The sequence below is a fragment of the Euprymna scolopes genome, chromosome 40 (assembly GCF_053919585.1).
Source record: "Euprymna scolopes isolate OS-2025 chromosome 40, ASM5391958v1, whole genome shotgun sequence".
NCBI lineage: Eukaryota > Metazoa > Mollusca > Cephalopoda > Sepiida > Sepiolidae > Euprymna > Euprymna scolopes.
In genome coordinates, this window is record NC_136521.1 from 3,202,703 (window position 1) to 3,221,767 (window position 19,065).

At 34.4% G+C, this 19,065-nt stretch overlaps 2 protein-coding genes across 2 annotated transcripts in view; one reads left to right on the forward strand and one right to left on the reverse strand.

Annotated features, from left to right (window-relative positions):
- LOC145265707 (S-crystallin SL20-1-like) overlaps positions 1-19,065 on the reverse strand; it is a 296,744-nt gene that overhangs the window by 166,060 nt on the left and 111,619 nt on the right. The window lies entirely within an intron of this gene.
- The window catches only part of LOC145265703 (S-crystallin SL20-1-like), a 22,975-nt gene continuing 4,311 nt past the window's right edge, over positions 402-19,065 (forward strand). The window contains exons 1-4 of the mRNA XM_080121760.1: positions 402-686; positions 9,938-10,033; positions 13,377-13,492; positions 15,686-15,841. Coding sequence (XP_079977886.1) covers positions 554-686; positions 9,938-10,033; positions 13,377-13,492; positions 15,686-15,841 — 501 coding nt within the window. The 5' untranslated portion in view covers positions 402-553. The remainder of the gene's footprint in view (positions 687-9,937; positions 10,034-13,376; positions 13,493-15,685; positions 15,842-19,065) is intronic.

Sequence of the window (19,065 nt, forward strand, 5' to 3'; positions counted from 1 at the left end):
CCACTCGGGGATAAGGGTTATTGCGTGTACAGTAATCAATGGGACAGTGTCGTAGTAATCGTTAGTCTTGGAGATTTGATAAAGTTCTACCTAATTAACATCATAAGCGATTACTATGCTACTATCTTACATTCATTACTCCTTATCCTCGAGTGGGCTTCCGGTCTTGATAAGTTGTGATTCCTATAAAACTCAATGGAAGTAAATTATGCAATTAAACTCAAGAGATATAAAACAACTGCATTGATTCAATTTCCTTTTGAATTAAACCCAAGCCGGTTTTAATTTTTGGCAGAAAAAAAATCAGGTTACGCAATTAGGTTCGCGGATTCATTGTCCTCGCGTGCAGTTTACCAATTAAGACCTGCATTGCAATGAGCAAGAAGGATACCTTTTTTAATAGTTGTCCTTCAGCGCAGACAAGCTTGTTAATTTGTTACTAAAAGAAGACTATAAAAGTGTCGGTGGTGCCACTCTTCGGAATCAGATAAGACTCAGAGTCGAAGCTGAACGTTTCCCATTAAGTCCTTACAGCTCCAACAATCCTCTAACGATGCCGAACTACACCCTGTACTACTTCAATGGCCGCGGCCGTGCCGAGATCCTTCGTATGATGTTTGCCGCAGCCGGCGTCAAATACATGGACAAGAGGTTCGAGTTCAACGAATGGGACAAATACAGAAATGGTAAAAAAATTTACTTATTAATACTAATAACAGTATGTGTAATATCATATATATATATATGTATATATATATATATAGAGAGAGAGAGAGAAAGAGAGAGAGAGAGAGAGAGAGAGAGAGAGAGATGACTATACTATAAAAGTATATATATATACTAACGTGGGGCAGCATTGCATAGGCGTAAGATACGCTTAAATATGATATTTTAATTCGTCCAGATTTCCTGTTTAGAATTATAAGCGCTAGGACTATCGAATATATATTAGTTAATACCTTATATGTTTTTTTTATATATAAAGTGACGTGGTTCTCGATTAATTAACTGTGTCGGATATATACTCGAGATCATGCTCCTTCTCTCTGTTCTGTCCTTTAGAGCGTCGTTTCGAACGTGATCTCTAACATGCTGAACATGATCACTAGGGCTGGGACAACAGCATATTCTTTTCATTGTTTTGACTCTTGAGTGTATATCCGTTGATATCTCATATGCTTTTATATAGAGTGATGTGGTTCTCAGTTGTGTCTAACTGTGTCGGATATATACTCGAGAGTCAAAACAATGATAAGAATATTCTCTTGTCATAGCCCTAATTATTATGTGATTCCAAAAGTAAAAAAAATATCTGGGCGTAATCAGTTAGAATCGAAACCGTACCAACGTCACATGCCTATGGTCTGATTAAGACTTATGAATTAAAAATAAATTAAGATGAATGTACCAAATGTGTAACGATTCTTAAAATTTTTACCTATTTTTGATTCCTTCAAATCTATTTTAACTAAAGACCCATAAAATAACGGCCTGTAAAAAAATTCTATCATTTGCGAATTTTAGTTTCGAAGGAAATTGTTTTTTTTAAATATGGAAACAGTCAGACAGATATATAGCCTTATATATATATATATATATATATATATATATATATATATATATATATATATATATATATATATAGCTCGCATACCTTCTTTACAGGTCAATAATATTTATTGAAATTTTTTCTCCCATTTTTTTCTGGTTTCAATGTTTTAGCTCTTAAATCCACAAGTGATATATATATATATATATATATATATATATATATATATATATATATATATATATATAATTTTTAGTCATTCAATGAATTTAAAAATTCATGATGTGAAATGTTTGAATTTCAACTCCAAAGATTTTTATTATTCTATGTAAGACAAAGAAATCATTTGAAATATTATAACTCATTATCCTATAGGATTTCGATGTCTACCATCTCTTCAAAGGAGAAAATATTAACAAATAGTTATAATGGTTTACACCTTATTTGCTAAAGTCAGTGAGACATGAAAAATCACAATTAAAAGTTGTTTAAGTATTTAAATGTCATAGTAAATGAAAAGGATATAAAAATTCACATCCAAATTTTCTGAAGTGAATGTCTTTGATAGCAGTGTTGTAAAATGATCCAAACTATATTTTAAGTAATCCACATCACAATGTAATGGTCTTTGTTTTCCGGTAATATATATATATATATATATATATATATATATATATATATATATATATATATATATATGTACTTGTACTTATAGAATGTTACTGCCAGTAATATCTTGTAAAACTTATAATCACAGGTTTCCATACCAGTTGACTTTGCCAGGGCCGCTGCAAGAAAGGTGGGCTCTCTCTACCGTGCTAGAAATCTACTAACACCCGAAAGTATCCTGTACCTCTATAAGGCCACCATTCGCCCATGTATGGAGTATTGCTGCCACATCTGGGCTGGTGCATCTGCTACTAGTCTCTCGCTCCTTGACAAGGTTCAAAAGAGAGTCGCAAACCTGATAGGCCCTGAACTGGCATCTAAGCTTCAGCCTCTGTCCCATCGACGAAATGTTGCATCCCTCTGCCTTTTCTACAAGTATTTTAGTGGTGAATGCTCTGACGAACTGCAATCACTTGTGCCCCCACGACGTGTGCACCCTCGACAAACCCGACAGGCTACTAAATCCCACCCCCACACTGTAGAGATCCCGAGATGTAAAATATCTTTTTACTCCAATAGTTTCTTCCCCAGAACCGCTAGACTCTGGAATTCCATCCCAGGTCCCTGCTTCCCCAACAGTACTGACGTGCAGAAGTTCAAGTGTAACGTGAACCGACACCTTGCTGCCCAAATCCCTACATAGTACCCCAGTAGTTGTTGCCCCTGATAGTAGCCCCCTACACCAAAGTGGCAATTTGCCTTGTTTGGGGTGAAAATGTAATTAAAAAAAAAAAAAAAGATTATTTTATTCTGAAATATATATATATATGTATGTGTGTATGTATATATATGTATGTATGTATATATATATGTATGTATATATATGTATGTATATATATATGTGTATATGTATGTATGTATGTATATATATATATATATATATATATATATATATATATATAATTACAGTATTTACACACAAAAACGCTAGATTTTTTGGTTCCCCCCGAGATTTTATTTAAGTTTATTGTCGTTCGCTTCGAGTGAATATCTTATTTTCCGGTAATATATATATATATATATATATATATATATATATATATATATATATATATATATATATATACTTGTACTTATAGAATGTTACTGCCAGTAATATCTTGTAAAACGTATAATCACAGGTTTCCATACCAGTTGACTTTTAGATTATTTTATTCTGAAATATATATATATATATATATGTATATTATATTATATTGTCCAATTTCTACTGTACACTCTTTAACCCTTATCCTTGAGTGGCCTCTTGGCCTTTATAATGTGTTGATACCTATGAAAAAAAAAGAAAAAGTCCAATGTGAACAAGTTCTAATTGAATCGTCCCCCTAAATAATCCAAGTTACAAAATTACCACTGTTTACTATGCTAAAATCACAATTACTAATGTATACCTATTAACCCTTATTCTCGAGTGGCCTCTGAGTCTTGATAAGTGGTGACACCCATGTAAAAAAAAAATATATATATGTATGTATATATATATGTATGTGTATATATGTATGTATATATATATGTATATATGTATGTATATATATATATGTATATATATATATAATTAAAGCATTTACACACAAAAACGCTAAATTTTTTGGTTCCCCCCGAGATTTTATTTAAGTTTATTGTAGTTCGCTTCGAATAAATATCCAAGATGGACGACTAGATGGCAATTATCACTTGACTTGGGTGCATCATCAGCTTGAATTGAAACGGAAAATAAAACTCATGAAGAATATATATATAACACTTGGGCTCCTTCAGCTATAATCGAAACCGAAACCAAAACTTATGAAGAATTCTTGGTAAAATTATTTATTACAAGAAATGAAAGATCATAACAATTAATCGACAGTCACTTAAATGTAAGCGGGACACACAAAATAACACACACGCTATCGTATTAATATATAGATAAGAAGCTGACCACTAATTAAATTTAGTGGTCAACTTCTTAAACAATTATTTTTGGTGTTTTTTTTTTCTCTTTTTGTCTCCAAAGTTTTTAGGATATTCATGTGTGATTGTCTAAATGAAATTAAACCGTATTTTTGCAAAAGTTTTTGGCAAACAACAAAACAAAAGAAAAATTCAAAAGAAAAAAATGTACCGCCCCAGATTTAGCAACAACATTTTCCTGCTGTTCCACAAGGAGCAGGAAAAAATGTGAAAAAGCAACTGTCGGAACAAAGAAGATAAAAAGCTTAAGCGACAACAAGTGAAGGGATAAGAGGAACTTTTCTTTAAAATTTTAGAACACAGTGATAACAGCGTAGCTTTTTCCTAAAACACCATATATAAATCTTTTAACTATAAAGTTGTTATTTCCCCCCGATTTCTGTAAAAAAGAAAAGCACACGTTAAATGTGCAGATATTTTCCTAAACGTAAAATGACACTTGCGGCGGATGATCCATAGATTTTAACATCACTTGGGATTTTAGGATCAATAAATATTTATTATTTTCTTATTTATTACCAGCAAAATAAAAAAGGCAATTATAAGAATAGTTTGGCATCGGAAAATAGGCACCAATTTTTTCGATTCTGATACCGAGTCCGATACCCCCATATTTGTCGATTTTTCCGATTCACCATTCCGATTAATCGCTCTAACACTAATAGCTATGCATCTTATATACAGCCGATGCGTTGTTAAAAAGGTGTAAGCATGGATGTGTGTGCGGTTATGGTTAGGGTTAGGGGTTAGGGGTTAGGGTTAGGGTTAGGGTTTAAGGTTAGGGTTTGGGTTAGGGCTAGGGTTTGGGTTAGGGTTAGGGTTAGGGTTAGGGGTTTGGGTTAAGGTTAGGGTATGCATGGGTGTGGTCGCGGTTTGCTTAAATGCATGTCACATTAAAAAGGCGTGATTCTATAGATTTATTCACTGTTGATTGCTCAGAATGTAAAAATATTTTTTAAGTAACTAGAAACCACAGGACACATTAAGTACGTTAACCATTTACTACCCAAGAAGACAAGCAGACTGGAATTCTCCGAGGGGCTCAAACTTTTATCTGAAGTTTTCGGCCCTAATACGACTCTGTTTCACAAAAGATGGAAGTCTTTCAACCTGGCGAAACGCGATAACAAAGACTATTTCATCTTTGCGTCAATTATTAACAAGCACTGTGATGATTTTTCTTTGGGCAAACAATCAGCGGATGATTTCAAGTGTTTAAGTTTTGCAAAGGGTCTCGTCTTGATGAAAAACGCAGAGATGAGACGACGACTTCTTTCAAGACACGAAAATGAATAAAGCCACACACTTCAAAAGTTGGCGGAAAATTGCCAACCCGTAGTCAGCGTAAAGAACGACTCAAGAAACATGTTGGAGCCAGGTGAGACATACGTATGAAGGACTAGTTACAGGCAAAAGAAGTATTACCTCGGAAAACATGAAGAAACACGAAAACAACCCAGGCGCAACCCAAGAGTAGTTAATTGATAAAAGTGGAGGACGATGAAAAAGCAGAAGCCATAAACAACATGACTGCCCTCGATAATGTACAAGCATTCAAAAGTTTCCCTGGACTGGCAAACTTATTCGTCTTACTAAATCTATATAGCTATAAAAATGAAATCGTCTCTCTATGTGTCTATTTGTGTACATTTCGCTACCAAACTACTCTGTCAATTTTCAGCTTACAGACTCGATATTTGACATAAGGAGTATTGAGATTTCAGAATATCTTTTTAATCGGTTTTCGGCCAGAAATTTGGCTGTCAAGGGGTCAAAGTTCAACGATGTGACATTTGAGAACTCTACCAAACTCCTCCGCTTATTTTGGGTTTAAACACTTACAATTATAGATGTAGGGAACTAGGACATAGATCAAATATTTTAACTTGATTTGAGTCCAAAACAATAAATGTTAAGGGGTCAAAATTTGGGTAATTTTTTTTTTAATTTGACCTCTCAGCCAATTATTTGTCTAAACATTTGAAAATTTACATAAAGTGTATTCAGACATGCAGCAAGCTGTTTGTATCAGTTTTGGGGCGAGAATTTGGCTGCTAAGGAGCCAACGTTCAAAAGATTTGACCGTTGCCGTCTTTAGCAAACTATTCAAACAATTTTGAATCTAAACGTTTGAAATTTTATATAAAGGGTATCAGACATGCAGCAAGTTTTTAATCAGTTTTGGGGCGAAAATTTGGCTGTCAAGAAGTCAAAGTTGAAAGAGTTTACCTTTGCAGACTCTATCAAATTCCTCCGCCAATTTTGGGTCACAACACTTGAAATTTTAAATGTAGTTAAACTGGACACGAGTCAAACTTTTTAGTATATATATATATATATATATATATATATATATATATATATATATGTGTGTGTGTGTGTGTGTGTATATATATATATACATATTCACATTAAGTTATAAACAGTACATACGGCCCGAGCAAAGCTGGGCTGAACTGCTAGTGAACTACTAAAGAAGGAAGGAGTCTGGAAGTGGACGTCTGAATGTCAAACGGTGTTTCAAAAAATCAAGGACACCCTAATATCGAAACTGTTTCCTGCGCACTACGACCCAAAGCTGAAAATAATAGTAGCGAGCGAAGCAAGATCATATGATATTGAAGCTTATAATGCCTGTATGATGACGGTATAAAAAAAACGATCGCACATACATCGAGAACGTGACTGCCAGCTGATAGACATTACTTACAAATCGAAAACGAAGCTCTAAGTATCATTTTCGCGGTAACGACATGTCATAGGTACTTACATGGCAGAACGTTCACGTTACAAACCGATTATAAGCCGTCACTGACGATTTTAAGGTCCAAAAAGGCTTACTGACGTATACTGCAAATAGATTTCTGAGCTGTGGTACTATCCTCCTAAATTATAATTTTAAATTGGAATAGATGTCATCAAAACAAATTAGCCATACGGATGGATTATCAAAGTTGGTACCAAAGAAAGGGAAGTCGTTTCAGGATTCCATAATGTCTGAATTCTGTACCGATTTCGAAGTGAAAATAATAATAGGCAACACAATAAGAGACCTTCCAATATCTTTATCTTAAAAGGACGACTTTATTTGCGATATCAAGATATCAAGAGCACGATCGCTATGAATGACAACACCGTTCCAGAAGTAGTCTTGCTTTGTCGACGAGGTTTTACTATATTGCGAAAAAGTGGTAATTCCGAAAAGTGCCCAGAAAAGACTTCTACACGATTTGCACACGGGACACCCTGAAAAAACAACGGATGAAAGCTTCATGGACAACGACGTAACGGAGGTTGCATATTAGCTTTAAAAGCACTACCTATCACAATTAAACCTTGGCCAAAAAACTGACCAGCCATGGTTAGGAATCCACATCTAGTTCGCAGGTCCTCTAGATGATCACTATTACTTAATCATAGTCGATAGCTACACCAAGATGCAATATCAGCGACAACAATTAATTCTTTTTACATGAACTGTTTGTACAATTTGGGGCAGTAGACTGCATCGTGATAGAACTCAGTTCATATCTGCATAGTTCAAAAGTTTCCAGATCAAACACATCACCACGCCGCAATATCATATATCAAATGGACAGGCAGAACGATTCGGATATAATCTCAAAAGCGCGCTGAAGAATGTTCAGTGTGCATCAATGCATAAATCCCGCCAACATTTCGTCCACGTGTTCAGAATTAGACTTTATCCTTATACTCCAAACGCGGCTTCGCCGGCGGAATCCATGTTCGCACGAAAGGTGAGATCCGTCTTTAACAAACATTTATCAAAGCAGAAAAAAAAACACAAGTGAATATTTTATATGTACTATATTTACCAAGATGTTGTCCGTTATTGGATTCTGGAAAATTCTCTAGCGATTACTATAAATAGAAGAGTATGTGTTTTTAAAACCAGTTATTTATTCATAAACCAGATTGAAAGTGGCGCAGAGTTGGGGCGACCTTCTTGGTAGAATCACGCACGGAGCAAATAACGAGAAATGAATGAAATTAGTCGAAAATAAGTTCAGTGAACGTAGAGCCTAATAAACAAATCTACAAACAAACCAAATCTTGGTAAATATAGATTTATTTCTGAATCTTGATATTGAGCAAAGAAAATATATCTTTGAATGTTATTTAAATACTTTTAACTTATAGTGTGTTCTAGAACAAAATTTTTTAATATCTCCCTTAAATCATTCGTTTTTTGCAATAATTTTTAAACTATATTCTCTGTTTCTTTTTACTTTTTTTTTTTAATTTATAATATATATGTTGCAGTGAATACCCCTATTAATTACAATCTCTCTTGGGACCAAAAAGAGGTTAACATGGATAGAATAAAATAACATTTTTTTATAAAGGACACAAATATTTCAAATATATTAAAATAATATATAACGGAAACGTTTTTCTTTTCTTTTTCTTTTTTGTCTGTTTTCCATAGCGTCCAAAATATTAAACGTACATTTTTTAAAACTTTATTTTTATTTCATTTTTAAGTTTCGGTTGTTTCAGATATACGAGATTTGAACGTGATCTTTAATACTTCTGTATGGTTTCTATTCCGGTTGTAAAACAGATGAGTGTTGGCTGAAGAGAGCTTGATATGGGTATAAAAAACGGTACCTTATTACGAGGTGTGAAACCGACGGTATCGATGACTTATTTCAACTAAACTTTCTGTTAATAAAAAAACATCAATATATATATATATATATATATATATATATATATATATATATATATATATATATATATGTACTAGCAAAGTGATCCGATGTTGCCCGGGATTGAATGATGATTAACGAATGTTTCACATTCCCTGGTTTTTATTGTGATCGAAATCGCCCATTTTCAATCAAATTGATTAATTGCCTCCTCTTACTGGGGACACATTGCAGTGCATCGGGAGGAAGTTTACATGCCTCTTGTAGTTACTTAGTACACAATACGTTGTCGTTTACATTGCACTGTAGAGAACCAACTGTAAATTTTATAAATGTAATGGTGCGCATTAAAGTTTAAAATACAAATATAAAGTATCATGTTTCAATTGTGCTCTAAACAGAAACATTAATTTTGAACGCGCCCCTGTCATCTCAAAGAACTAATGTTGATTATATATGTCGGGCTTTTCGGCTTGTGCGGTAATAAACTTTCTCAGATGCACTTGTGATGTAAGACTGTGGGAAAATGGTAACTCTGGTCAAAATCGGACGGTTCCATCTTTAAGGTTTTATTTTCGATTTTCGATAACTATAGAAAGAAATGTGTATAGAAAACCTATCTAATAATACTCCCAAACACGTAAGGCATATGCGTGTGAATCGTTTTAAAAAAACGGCCCAGCTGTTTTGGAGTTCATGAGAAACGAACTCACAGGTCCACACACACATAGAAAACGTTCCTTTTCTATAACAGTACAATAAACATACCTGCAACGGTAAACTTATTTTCCGAACAGAACCACTTTTATATTTCTTTATAAAGTGTAAAATTCCGATTTAAAATCAATCAACTTTATCCAATTTTAGTCAACATCCATTATATTATTTTTTTATCATAGGAAACGTTTAAAAACCAATGCTTAAACCTCATGAGTCTTAAGAAATTGAAGTTTAAGTAAACTTGTTTATTTGGCGTCCTAAATCACCCCGGGTAACGCTAGGACACAGGTTCTGTTAGTTTTAGATAACAAAAAAAAATAATAATTTCTAAGTGTATCCCTTATTAAAAGGTAATAATGTTTATTTCTTTCAGATATGCCCTGCATGCGCGTTCCTGTCTTGGAAATGGACGGTGGTATGAAGATGCCCGAGACCATGGCTATTGCAAGGTATCTCGCCCGTGAACACAGTAAGTATTTTAGAGGAAATAACCTTATTTTTATTTTGGGGGGCGGGGGATCATTTTATTTTTATCATGGCCAACCATCATTCCCTTATTGATTAAACTAGAAAGTTCTTGTGTTGTTTGCACAAAATTGGTAACTATTTCTAGTTTTCTTTTTCTGAAAATGATTGCATACTATGCGTTCGACTGAGCCCCAATCTATACGGTACGTGTAGAACTCGTTTTCTAAAACCACTACAAATATTTGTTATTTCCTCCCAAGACAAAAACGAACTCCCTTGAACAAGGTTTCTTTCCTATAAGTATTTGTCTGTTGAACGTAATATTAAGAGGGTGATATATCTTGGCTACAACACGATCGATTTCAAGTCCAATGTTGAGAAATTCCTGTTGGTTCGTTCTTTCAAACAATCGAATTTTGCCCAATTTTAAGTATGGTTACCAAAGTCATGACGTAACCTCAAAAACTTCCTGACCAACTCATCGTCCTTTATCCTCGAGTAGCTTTTAAGTTTTACAAGTAGACACTATTCAATGCATGGAAATTAAAAGAAGCAAAAATGCGATAATTTTAGCAAGTGGAAACATATTATCGTTTGAAACTTATAATCACAGGTTTCCATACCAGTTGGCTTTTAGATTATTTTATTCTGAAGTATATATATATATATATATATATATATATATATATATATATATATATATATATATAATTACAGTATTTACACACAAAAACGCTAGATTTTTTGGTTCCCTCCGAGATTTTATTTAAGTTTATTGTCGTTCGCTTCGAGTAAATATCTAAGATGGGCGACTAGATGGCAATTATCACACCGGTCGGCGAACAACAAAACCAAGGAAAAATTCAAAAGAACAAAATGTACAGCCCCAGTTGCAACTTTAACCGTAGATTTAGCAACAACAAAACCATTTTAGCAAGTGGAAACATATTGTCGTTTGAAAGGTTTAGTCACATAATATTTAAGATACACAGAATATTTTGATTCGTTACGATATTCCTGGGCGTATACTACATTTTTGATTCATGGAATTTTAAAACACACCCATTTATGAAAATCAAACGCATCTTAGAGAGAAAATAACTCTCATTTCTTAAATAATTAAAGATTATTTCCGTTTTTAATGGCAACAGATATAAGCTAATAATAATTAAAATAATTTTGATTAAATATAAATTAAAATCAAATCAAAAGATTTCAGGAAAAACTAATGGACTAACGGACGGACGGAAGCACTGAAGCACGGACGCCACTAAAAACATAGGTCCCTCCTGGATAAATCAGGGAACCAATAAACACACTTTAAACAATATTTCTAAACAGAACAATTGGAACACTTTTATTAATAAAAATGTAATAATAAAAAGCTAATTATTAAAGTAGATTTTCTTTAACGTAATATGCAAATGAGGTTACATTTTTTTTTTAAATTGGAGGATCTGTTAGATTTATGGGAGCTAAAAATACTCCCGTATTAATATATGAAAATCAATCTGCTAATGGGGAAACTACACTCATGTCAAGAATAAATAAAACTTCCTTTTTTTTTTTTTGGCAAATAGTTAAAAGTGAAATACATTAAAAATAAATTAAATAAACCAACTGCAAATAATATTCATAAACTGAAAAATTAAAACAATTTTATTACTAACAATTATTAATAACATGGGGCTAACTATTAATATGCATTTTCATTGATATGTCAATCAGGTTACTTCGTTAATTTTCATTTCTCTTTGAATAAAAAAGATATAAAATGATTATTGAATACAAAAATCCGTTTTAAGTATCGAAGTAATTTTTAACATTTGATTGGTCCCCCGATTTATCGGAGAGGGACTATGTTTTCAGTGCCGTCCGTGTGCCCGTGCGTCCGTGCGTCCGGACGATTGCCAGATAACCGTCCATTAGTTTTTCCTGAAATTTTGCCACAAATTGTATTTTATTAAATAGATGTGCACAGTAAAAAATCTTTTTGCGAAAATTCCCGTTGCGTCCCCAAGGGCTCAAAAGAGGTAAAAAAAAAAAAATGACTCAAAATGGCCAAAAATGACACGTTTTGCCCTATAACTTTAGATTCATCCACTAGATTTTTCTGAAACCTGGCCAAAATGTTTAGTCCATTGTTCTTAATATAAATCAAGGATGGGTGACCCTGACAAAATTTTGGTTCGCGTTCCCGGAGACTTTAAGTACTAAAAACGTCCCTTTTTGTGGCTCTTTTTTCATATTTCTCAACAAAATCTTTTTTCATATTTCTCAACAAAATCTTCATATGTTTAACTCTATAGTGGTTTTTCACTGTGGTCAACCCAGATATACATGTGTTAAAGCCTGAAACTGCTCCGTTATCCATTTACACTGGGATTCGATATCCCCAGGGGCTCAAAAGATGTCACAAATGTCCCAAAATGGCCAACATGAAACTTTTTACGCCATAGCGTTTGATCCATCTATTAGATTTTCCTTAAACCTTGTAAAAATGTGAAAGCATTTGATCTTAATATAAATTTAGTATGGCTGATCTAGTCAAGATTCTGTTTCGCATCCATCTTGGACTTTTAGGGCTAAAAAATATGCCTTTTTGGGGCTCTTTTTCATATTACTCAAAAACTTGATATGTATGTCTATATACTGGTTTTCCATGGTGCTGAATTAAAATATACATGTCTTAAGGTGTGAAACTGCACCGTTTGTTTATTTTTACTGCACTAGGACTTGGCATTTCCAGGAGCTCAAACGGGGTCACAAATCCCCTAAAATTGCAAAAAATGACACTTTCCCATAATTTTTGCCTCATCCATTAGATTTTTCTGAAACTTTGCGAAAATGTGAAGGCAACGTTGGTCCTTCACACTTTTTACACCCATCATTTCTTCACTTCAAGTTTATTTATCCCATTAGTATAGAAATCTGGAGTTCTGGAAGCAATGAAGTCATTGAAGGTCGATTTGGAATCATCCTGGCTTATGAAAACTTTTCGCGCAGGAAGTTGTCGAGATGCTTAAAAAAAGTGATAATCGGTGGGCGAGAGCTCCGATGAATATGGCGGATGAGGCAGTCTCGTGGCCTAATTCTTTCAGCTTCTGCGGCATCAGAACATATATATATATATATATATATATATATATATATATATATATATATATATATATATATATATATACGTTAGCTGACAAACATTAATGCACATTATTTTTTATAAAATTCTCAAGGCACTTCTTATAAATTTATTGACTTCCTATTTTTGTTTTGTTTTTATAACTGATATTTTTGTAAATTTTTTGTAAATAAATGTAAAAATTGTCTCTTTGTCTCTTACTAAGATTTCTACCCCAAGAACAGTATGGACATGATGAGGTGTGACTACATCGCTGATTGCTTCTATGAAATCATGCACGATTACATGAGGTACTACCACTGGAAGAACGGACGCTTCAGGGTGAGTCAGCAATATATATATACATTTTTAAATATAACTTGTTCATAGCCATTACTGAGAAATGTTAATACAGAACGTGGGTATGTCAAGTTCGATCTTTACCAAGCTTCCGCTGATTGTTATAGATTGTTACGAAAAAAAACGTTTGGGTGGGTGAAGAAAAAAAAGATCAAAATCCTAATGGTTTTTGGTAAATTTTCTTGCTCAACGTTCAAGTTGACTCTTAGAAAATCACTCACAATTATTGAAATATATATTTTTCAAATAATTGTACCCGTGTCGCTAGCGCTAAGGAGCGATAGTGTTGATAATCGATAATCGAATAAACCGATAAAAAAAACTAAAGCTTATACACCCTAACATCACAAGTGCCTTTGAGAAAGGTACGATGTATAAAATCAACATTCTATGGACACGGGCGGATTCGAACCAGTATACTTGACTTTTGTATTTTAAAACATTAAATTAAACCATGATATTTAAAACTAATTTCATAAAGTCGACAGTAGGTGTTCTGCATTGCAATGTAGACTACAATGTATTGTGGATGACGTCACTACGATAAGGTATGTAAAACTTGCTCCTTGTGAAATGCGATGGGTCCACAGCTAGAGCAGGCAATCAATCAATTTGATTTAGAAATGGTCGATTGCACAAATTTCCATGGCAATAAAAATATGGGAGTGTAAAACGTTCGTAGATCATCATTCAATCCCAGGCAATGTCAGGTTTCCTTGTTAGTATTTATACATATATATTTATACTAAAAAGTACTTAAAAGTACTTAAAAGTAGCCCAGGAAATGTAGTAAAGAGGAGGAACAGTCTTTTATTATTTAAATTACCAGAAGAATTATTTAAATTACCTGTGGTGTTATAAAAGAAGCTGGAAGAGCTCTCCGTTGACATCTATGCATTTCTGAGCGCGTTTAACTTTGTGAGACGTGTGGCAGGTAGTGTAATCTTGTTGGAAAAGGGATTGCATTTCTGTTAATATATTATTCATTTTTCTGTTTCCGGGTCTTTTTATTCTTTTCAACATTCATAAAAGATACTTTCATGCTGATAAAGATTTATAATATAAACACATATTTAAGTAACATACATATGTTTGCTATTTAACTCCTGTACTTAAATAAAATTTGGATTTCTTTAAAGTTTATAATAGCTAATTTCTCATTCAAACATAGTATACACCGGTCTTCTAAGTTTCCACATGCGCGTTTAACAACGTTTTCAGATGCTGCCTGTAGATCTTCTCTGGTGATTTCTCCTGATAGCGTTGGTAATATTCTCCTTTAGTTGGTCGAGATTGTGAGGGTTATTTGCATAAACTGTTTGTTTTAAAGTCATCCAAATATAAATATCACATGATTACACGTCTGGGGTGAGCATAACCCTTTTCTTATTGTTCTCTCTTCGGTAAACATGTCATGAAATCGTGTCAGTGATCTGTGAGACGTGTGGCAGGTAGTGTAATCTTGTTGGAAAATGGATTGCATTTATGTTAATATATTATTCATTTTTCTGTTTCCGGGTCTTCTTATTCTTTTCAACATTCATAAAAGATACTTTCATGCTGATAAAGATTCATAATATAAACACCTATTTAAGTAACATACATATGTTTGCTATTTAACTCCTGTACTTTAATAAAATTTGGATTTCTTTAAAGTTTAGGATAGCTAATTTCTCATTCAAACATAGTATACACAGGTCTTCTAAGTTTCCACATGCGATGGCTTGCCATACTATTTTCCACTATACTACCGGCGATCGTCGACTTATATAATTGTTGGGGTAGCACTTTTACAGCTTCTGACAATGGACTATTCTTGACGTCAGTTCCTGAGTGTGAACCCAAGACTCAGAGAGAGAGAGAGAGACGGTCATAACTTTACTTTGCCCTTGAGCGGAGTTTGTTTCTCTATTTTCTGTTTAATATTATTCATTCCACTGTTGCCGAGTCTTCTCGTTATTGCATTCAGCGCTTACACGACAACATCTAGAAACCGAAATACTCGAATGTATGTACGTTAAAGGTACTGCGGTATTAATATATAGATAAAATTTTATGGCGTGTTATTTTGTTATTTACGCCAAAATAATTAGAATCGAATGTTTCTGTCAAATGTTATATTGAAATTATTTTGGAACATTCCGTAACGTTTTTTTTTTTTTCGATTCTGCACAGTTTGGTAACAACGGAATGATGTCTTCCGACATGGGAGGTAACTCTGGAATGATGGCATCCAACATGGGAGGTAACTCCAACATGGGAGGCAACGCTGGAATGATGTCTCCTACTATGGGAGGTAATAACGGAGACATGATGAACTCTAACTACGACGTAAGTACATTTTTTTCGTATATTTTAAGGAAATTACAAGAGTCGTTCCCAAAGTGAAGCTTTCCAATTTTTTATTCAAATGTTGAAGAATTACGAATGCAACATAGCGCGAACGGTTATATACAGGTGCATGCGAAATGACGTCTCCAGTAATGACGAAAAGACTATTAAAAAAGCAAAAGAGGACGATCGCAAGATAAACATGGAACACAAAACCAAAAAAAAAAACCTTCAAGATCACGTTCTAGTCTACGCGGGTGACGTCATTGCGTTAACAATGAGAAAATAAATGTTGTTACAAGAAAAAGGCGAGTTGACGCTTTTTTTCGACTATTTGTGACCAAGCATACAACGTGTTGGTTCCCGAATATCGTTTCAAAAAGACAGAAATGGTATCGTAAAACCGAGAAAACTTTTTGGGTTTAAGGATTTATTTTTCTACATATTCACAACCATTGAAATGGATATTTGCCAAAGATGAACAATAGATGCATAGCTATTTCGGGCGCGCTATTTCATACAAAGGTCGTGTCAAAAGTAAAGACTCAAGTTGAAGAGCTACGAAGACGGGGATGATACTATTAAAACGGGCAACGTTTTTGGCTCTAGCATTTTTTTTTTTTTTTTTTGCATAGTCAAAACTATACACAATACACTTTGTCAGCGATGAACTATGTCTAGGCATAGTTGTCAGGAGCGCGCTTTGTCATATAAGGGTCGTTCAAAGATAGAGTCTCATATTTTTTTATTTTAAAAAGTTGAAGACCTACGAGAACCGGAGTGATATCATTAAAACGAGCGACGTTTTGACTTACATAATTTATTTTTCTACATAGTCAAAACTATTTCCAATACGATTAAATATCGTTGTGTGGCTGCCTGGATCGCGTTTTGTCATATTAGGATCGTTTCCATAATAATGTATCATATGTTTTATTTTAAAAAGTTAGAAAACCTAGAATTTAATGAAGTAGCTCTGCTTCTGACGCCCATCCATTGTTACGTAGTTGGTTCGGGCAACGCCAAGTTAGCTGGACGATTATTATTATTATTATCATTATTAATAATTGTAAACAAATGAAACAGAAAGAATGTTATCAAAGCGCAATAAATATGTAAAGATAAATTTATTCATGTTAAAATAGTTCATAGAAATGTAACTTGGTGAAAAGAATGTTAGAACATAAACAAAATACGTGACGAAAGTATATCATCCGATTTGTGTCGTTTGAAAATACACGTAATCAGCCAGGGTTAATCAGAGAGTTCCGAGCGGACGAGGTGGAACGAGATGAGACAGGCAAGTTCTCGGCTGGGAGAATGTAGTCTTCTGAAAAAGCAAAGGCGTCCGACCCCAGAAAAAAAAAACGTCGCAACAAGAATAAGTGTAAATGTCGAGAAACAATGTGGTTTTCTGAGTTGTCGGAGTAGAAATCAAACAATATGTGGCACTATTCTTTTGCGCCGTTGTTGTCATGGTTATCCCTTCCCCATAGCGGGAGGTTATTTTGTCGGAACCATGCAGAAAAAAAAGAAACCACAATTCAAATTCGACCATTCCCTTTCTCTTTCTAAGCCAGCAATCATGAAGTGAGCACGTTGTCCTCTATGTGAAAAGGTAAGGGGTATCCCTCTCTTCCTCAGCATTTGTTAGGAATATCTAAGGACGTTTATACTTTGAGTACAATGCGCGCAACTCAGAGGGTCGCGGGGAATGATCTTTTGGGGCATGAGATCGCTTGCAAATCCACAGGTAAACTCGAGGAGGAGAGAACCTCCCCTGGGGTGACATAACTAGATACGATTAGTCTAGGAATCAACCTCGATTTCACCCCTCCTCTGAGTATATGAACGGGGTGCAGAATCGAATCCGGCAGTCGAAGTAGAAATTGGAGTCCGAGTCGTTGAGAATCTCAGACTGTATCTCAACTTTTAAAGAGTCGTCACACCCCTCTCTTCCCGAATTATCCCCACTACAATACCAAGAGAAATCTACCTATCGACTAAGTGGAGTCTGTCAAAATCAACATTGAACTATGGACACCTTATCTTGAATTTAATCAGTAGAATAGAGTACTGAGTTGTTTTTTTTTTCTCTTGTGTGCATGAAATTACTTTTCTTCTAGCGGGCCAGATCGACGAAGCGGCGACATATCAACCCGGTTGCGAAATTAAAACCGGATGAATCGATTGACGGGACCTGCCACACTAAGACACTTTGCTGATTGCGAAGGATGGATCACTATGAATGTATAAGTCCCCTTACCATAACGGTTGGAATAAAGCAACAATGAATTACTTTCGGAACATCCCTCGTATATGAGGTTCATTTGCCTTATTCTAGACATTTATTTTGTGAACTTGAATATTTATGCTGGATCAGTTGAGCCGACCAATTACCAACGAATTCAATACGATCCGATCAAGCGCAGTAACTCATATTATTTTGATTCTTTAGACTATTGTTCACATATTCAGTGTCATTTTTACAACGATTTTGTTGATGTAACCTTATTCAGGTAAATACTCTGTCCTACTCGGGAATGTTTCTGTCGAACTCGAGGATTTGGACGGAATTTCGATCGAAACCCTTTATTTACTTAATCGGGACAGTATTATACCGTATTCGCTGCAATCGGTTGTTAAAATACGTTTCTCAAGTCTATATAATTGTTAACATCTACTTTTATCGCTGGTCCAAGATATTTACACACTGACAGCGAGTAAAACACAACACAGTTGATCTATAAAAAATTATATTGTTTTTATGCCACACCGACAAATAAGCTTCTGATTGTAAGCTATTACTGGTGCCTTTATATTTCTGAAGGCGACTAGCATTGGTGCATGATTGGGTTGCATGTTTACGGCGAAAAAATGTGACAGACCCACTTCTCTCTGACCGACTAACCGCATTCCATTATTGACGATTCATTTATTTAAACATTCTTTTCCTATCTCTAGGGCTATAATCAGGATACGGTTCTGGGGTTCGGGAAGGAGTGAGTCACTCTCTCGACAAAATCACGTTTATGCCCTCTTCTTTTCCAATCGACCACACCTGGCTTCTCGCCACCAATGTCACACCGCACAATCCGAACGTCAGCAATCCGAAATTCTTTTCAAGAAAAGATGTTCACAACTCTTTTCTCTCTGCCCCCCAGGGAATTTTCCCCTGCTTTTATATCCTCCTATCTAGAAAAAAAGGAAGCGACAGGAAAAAA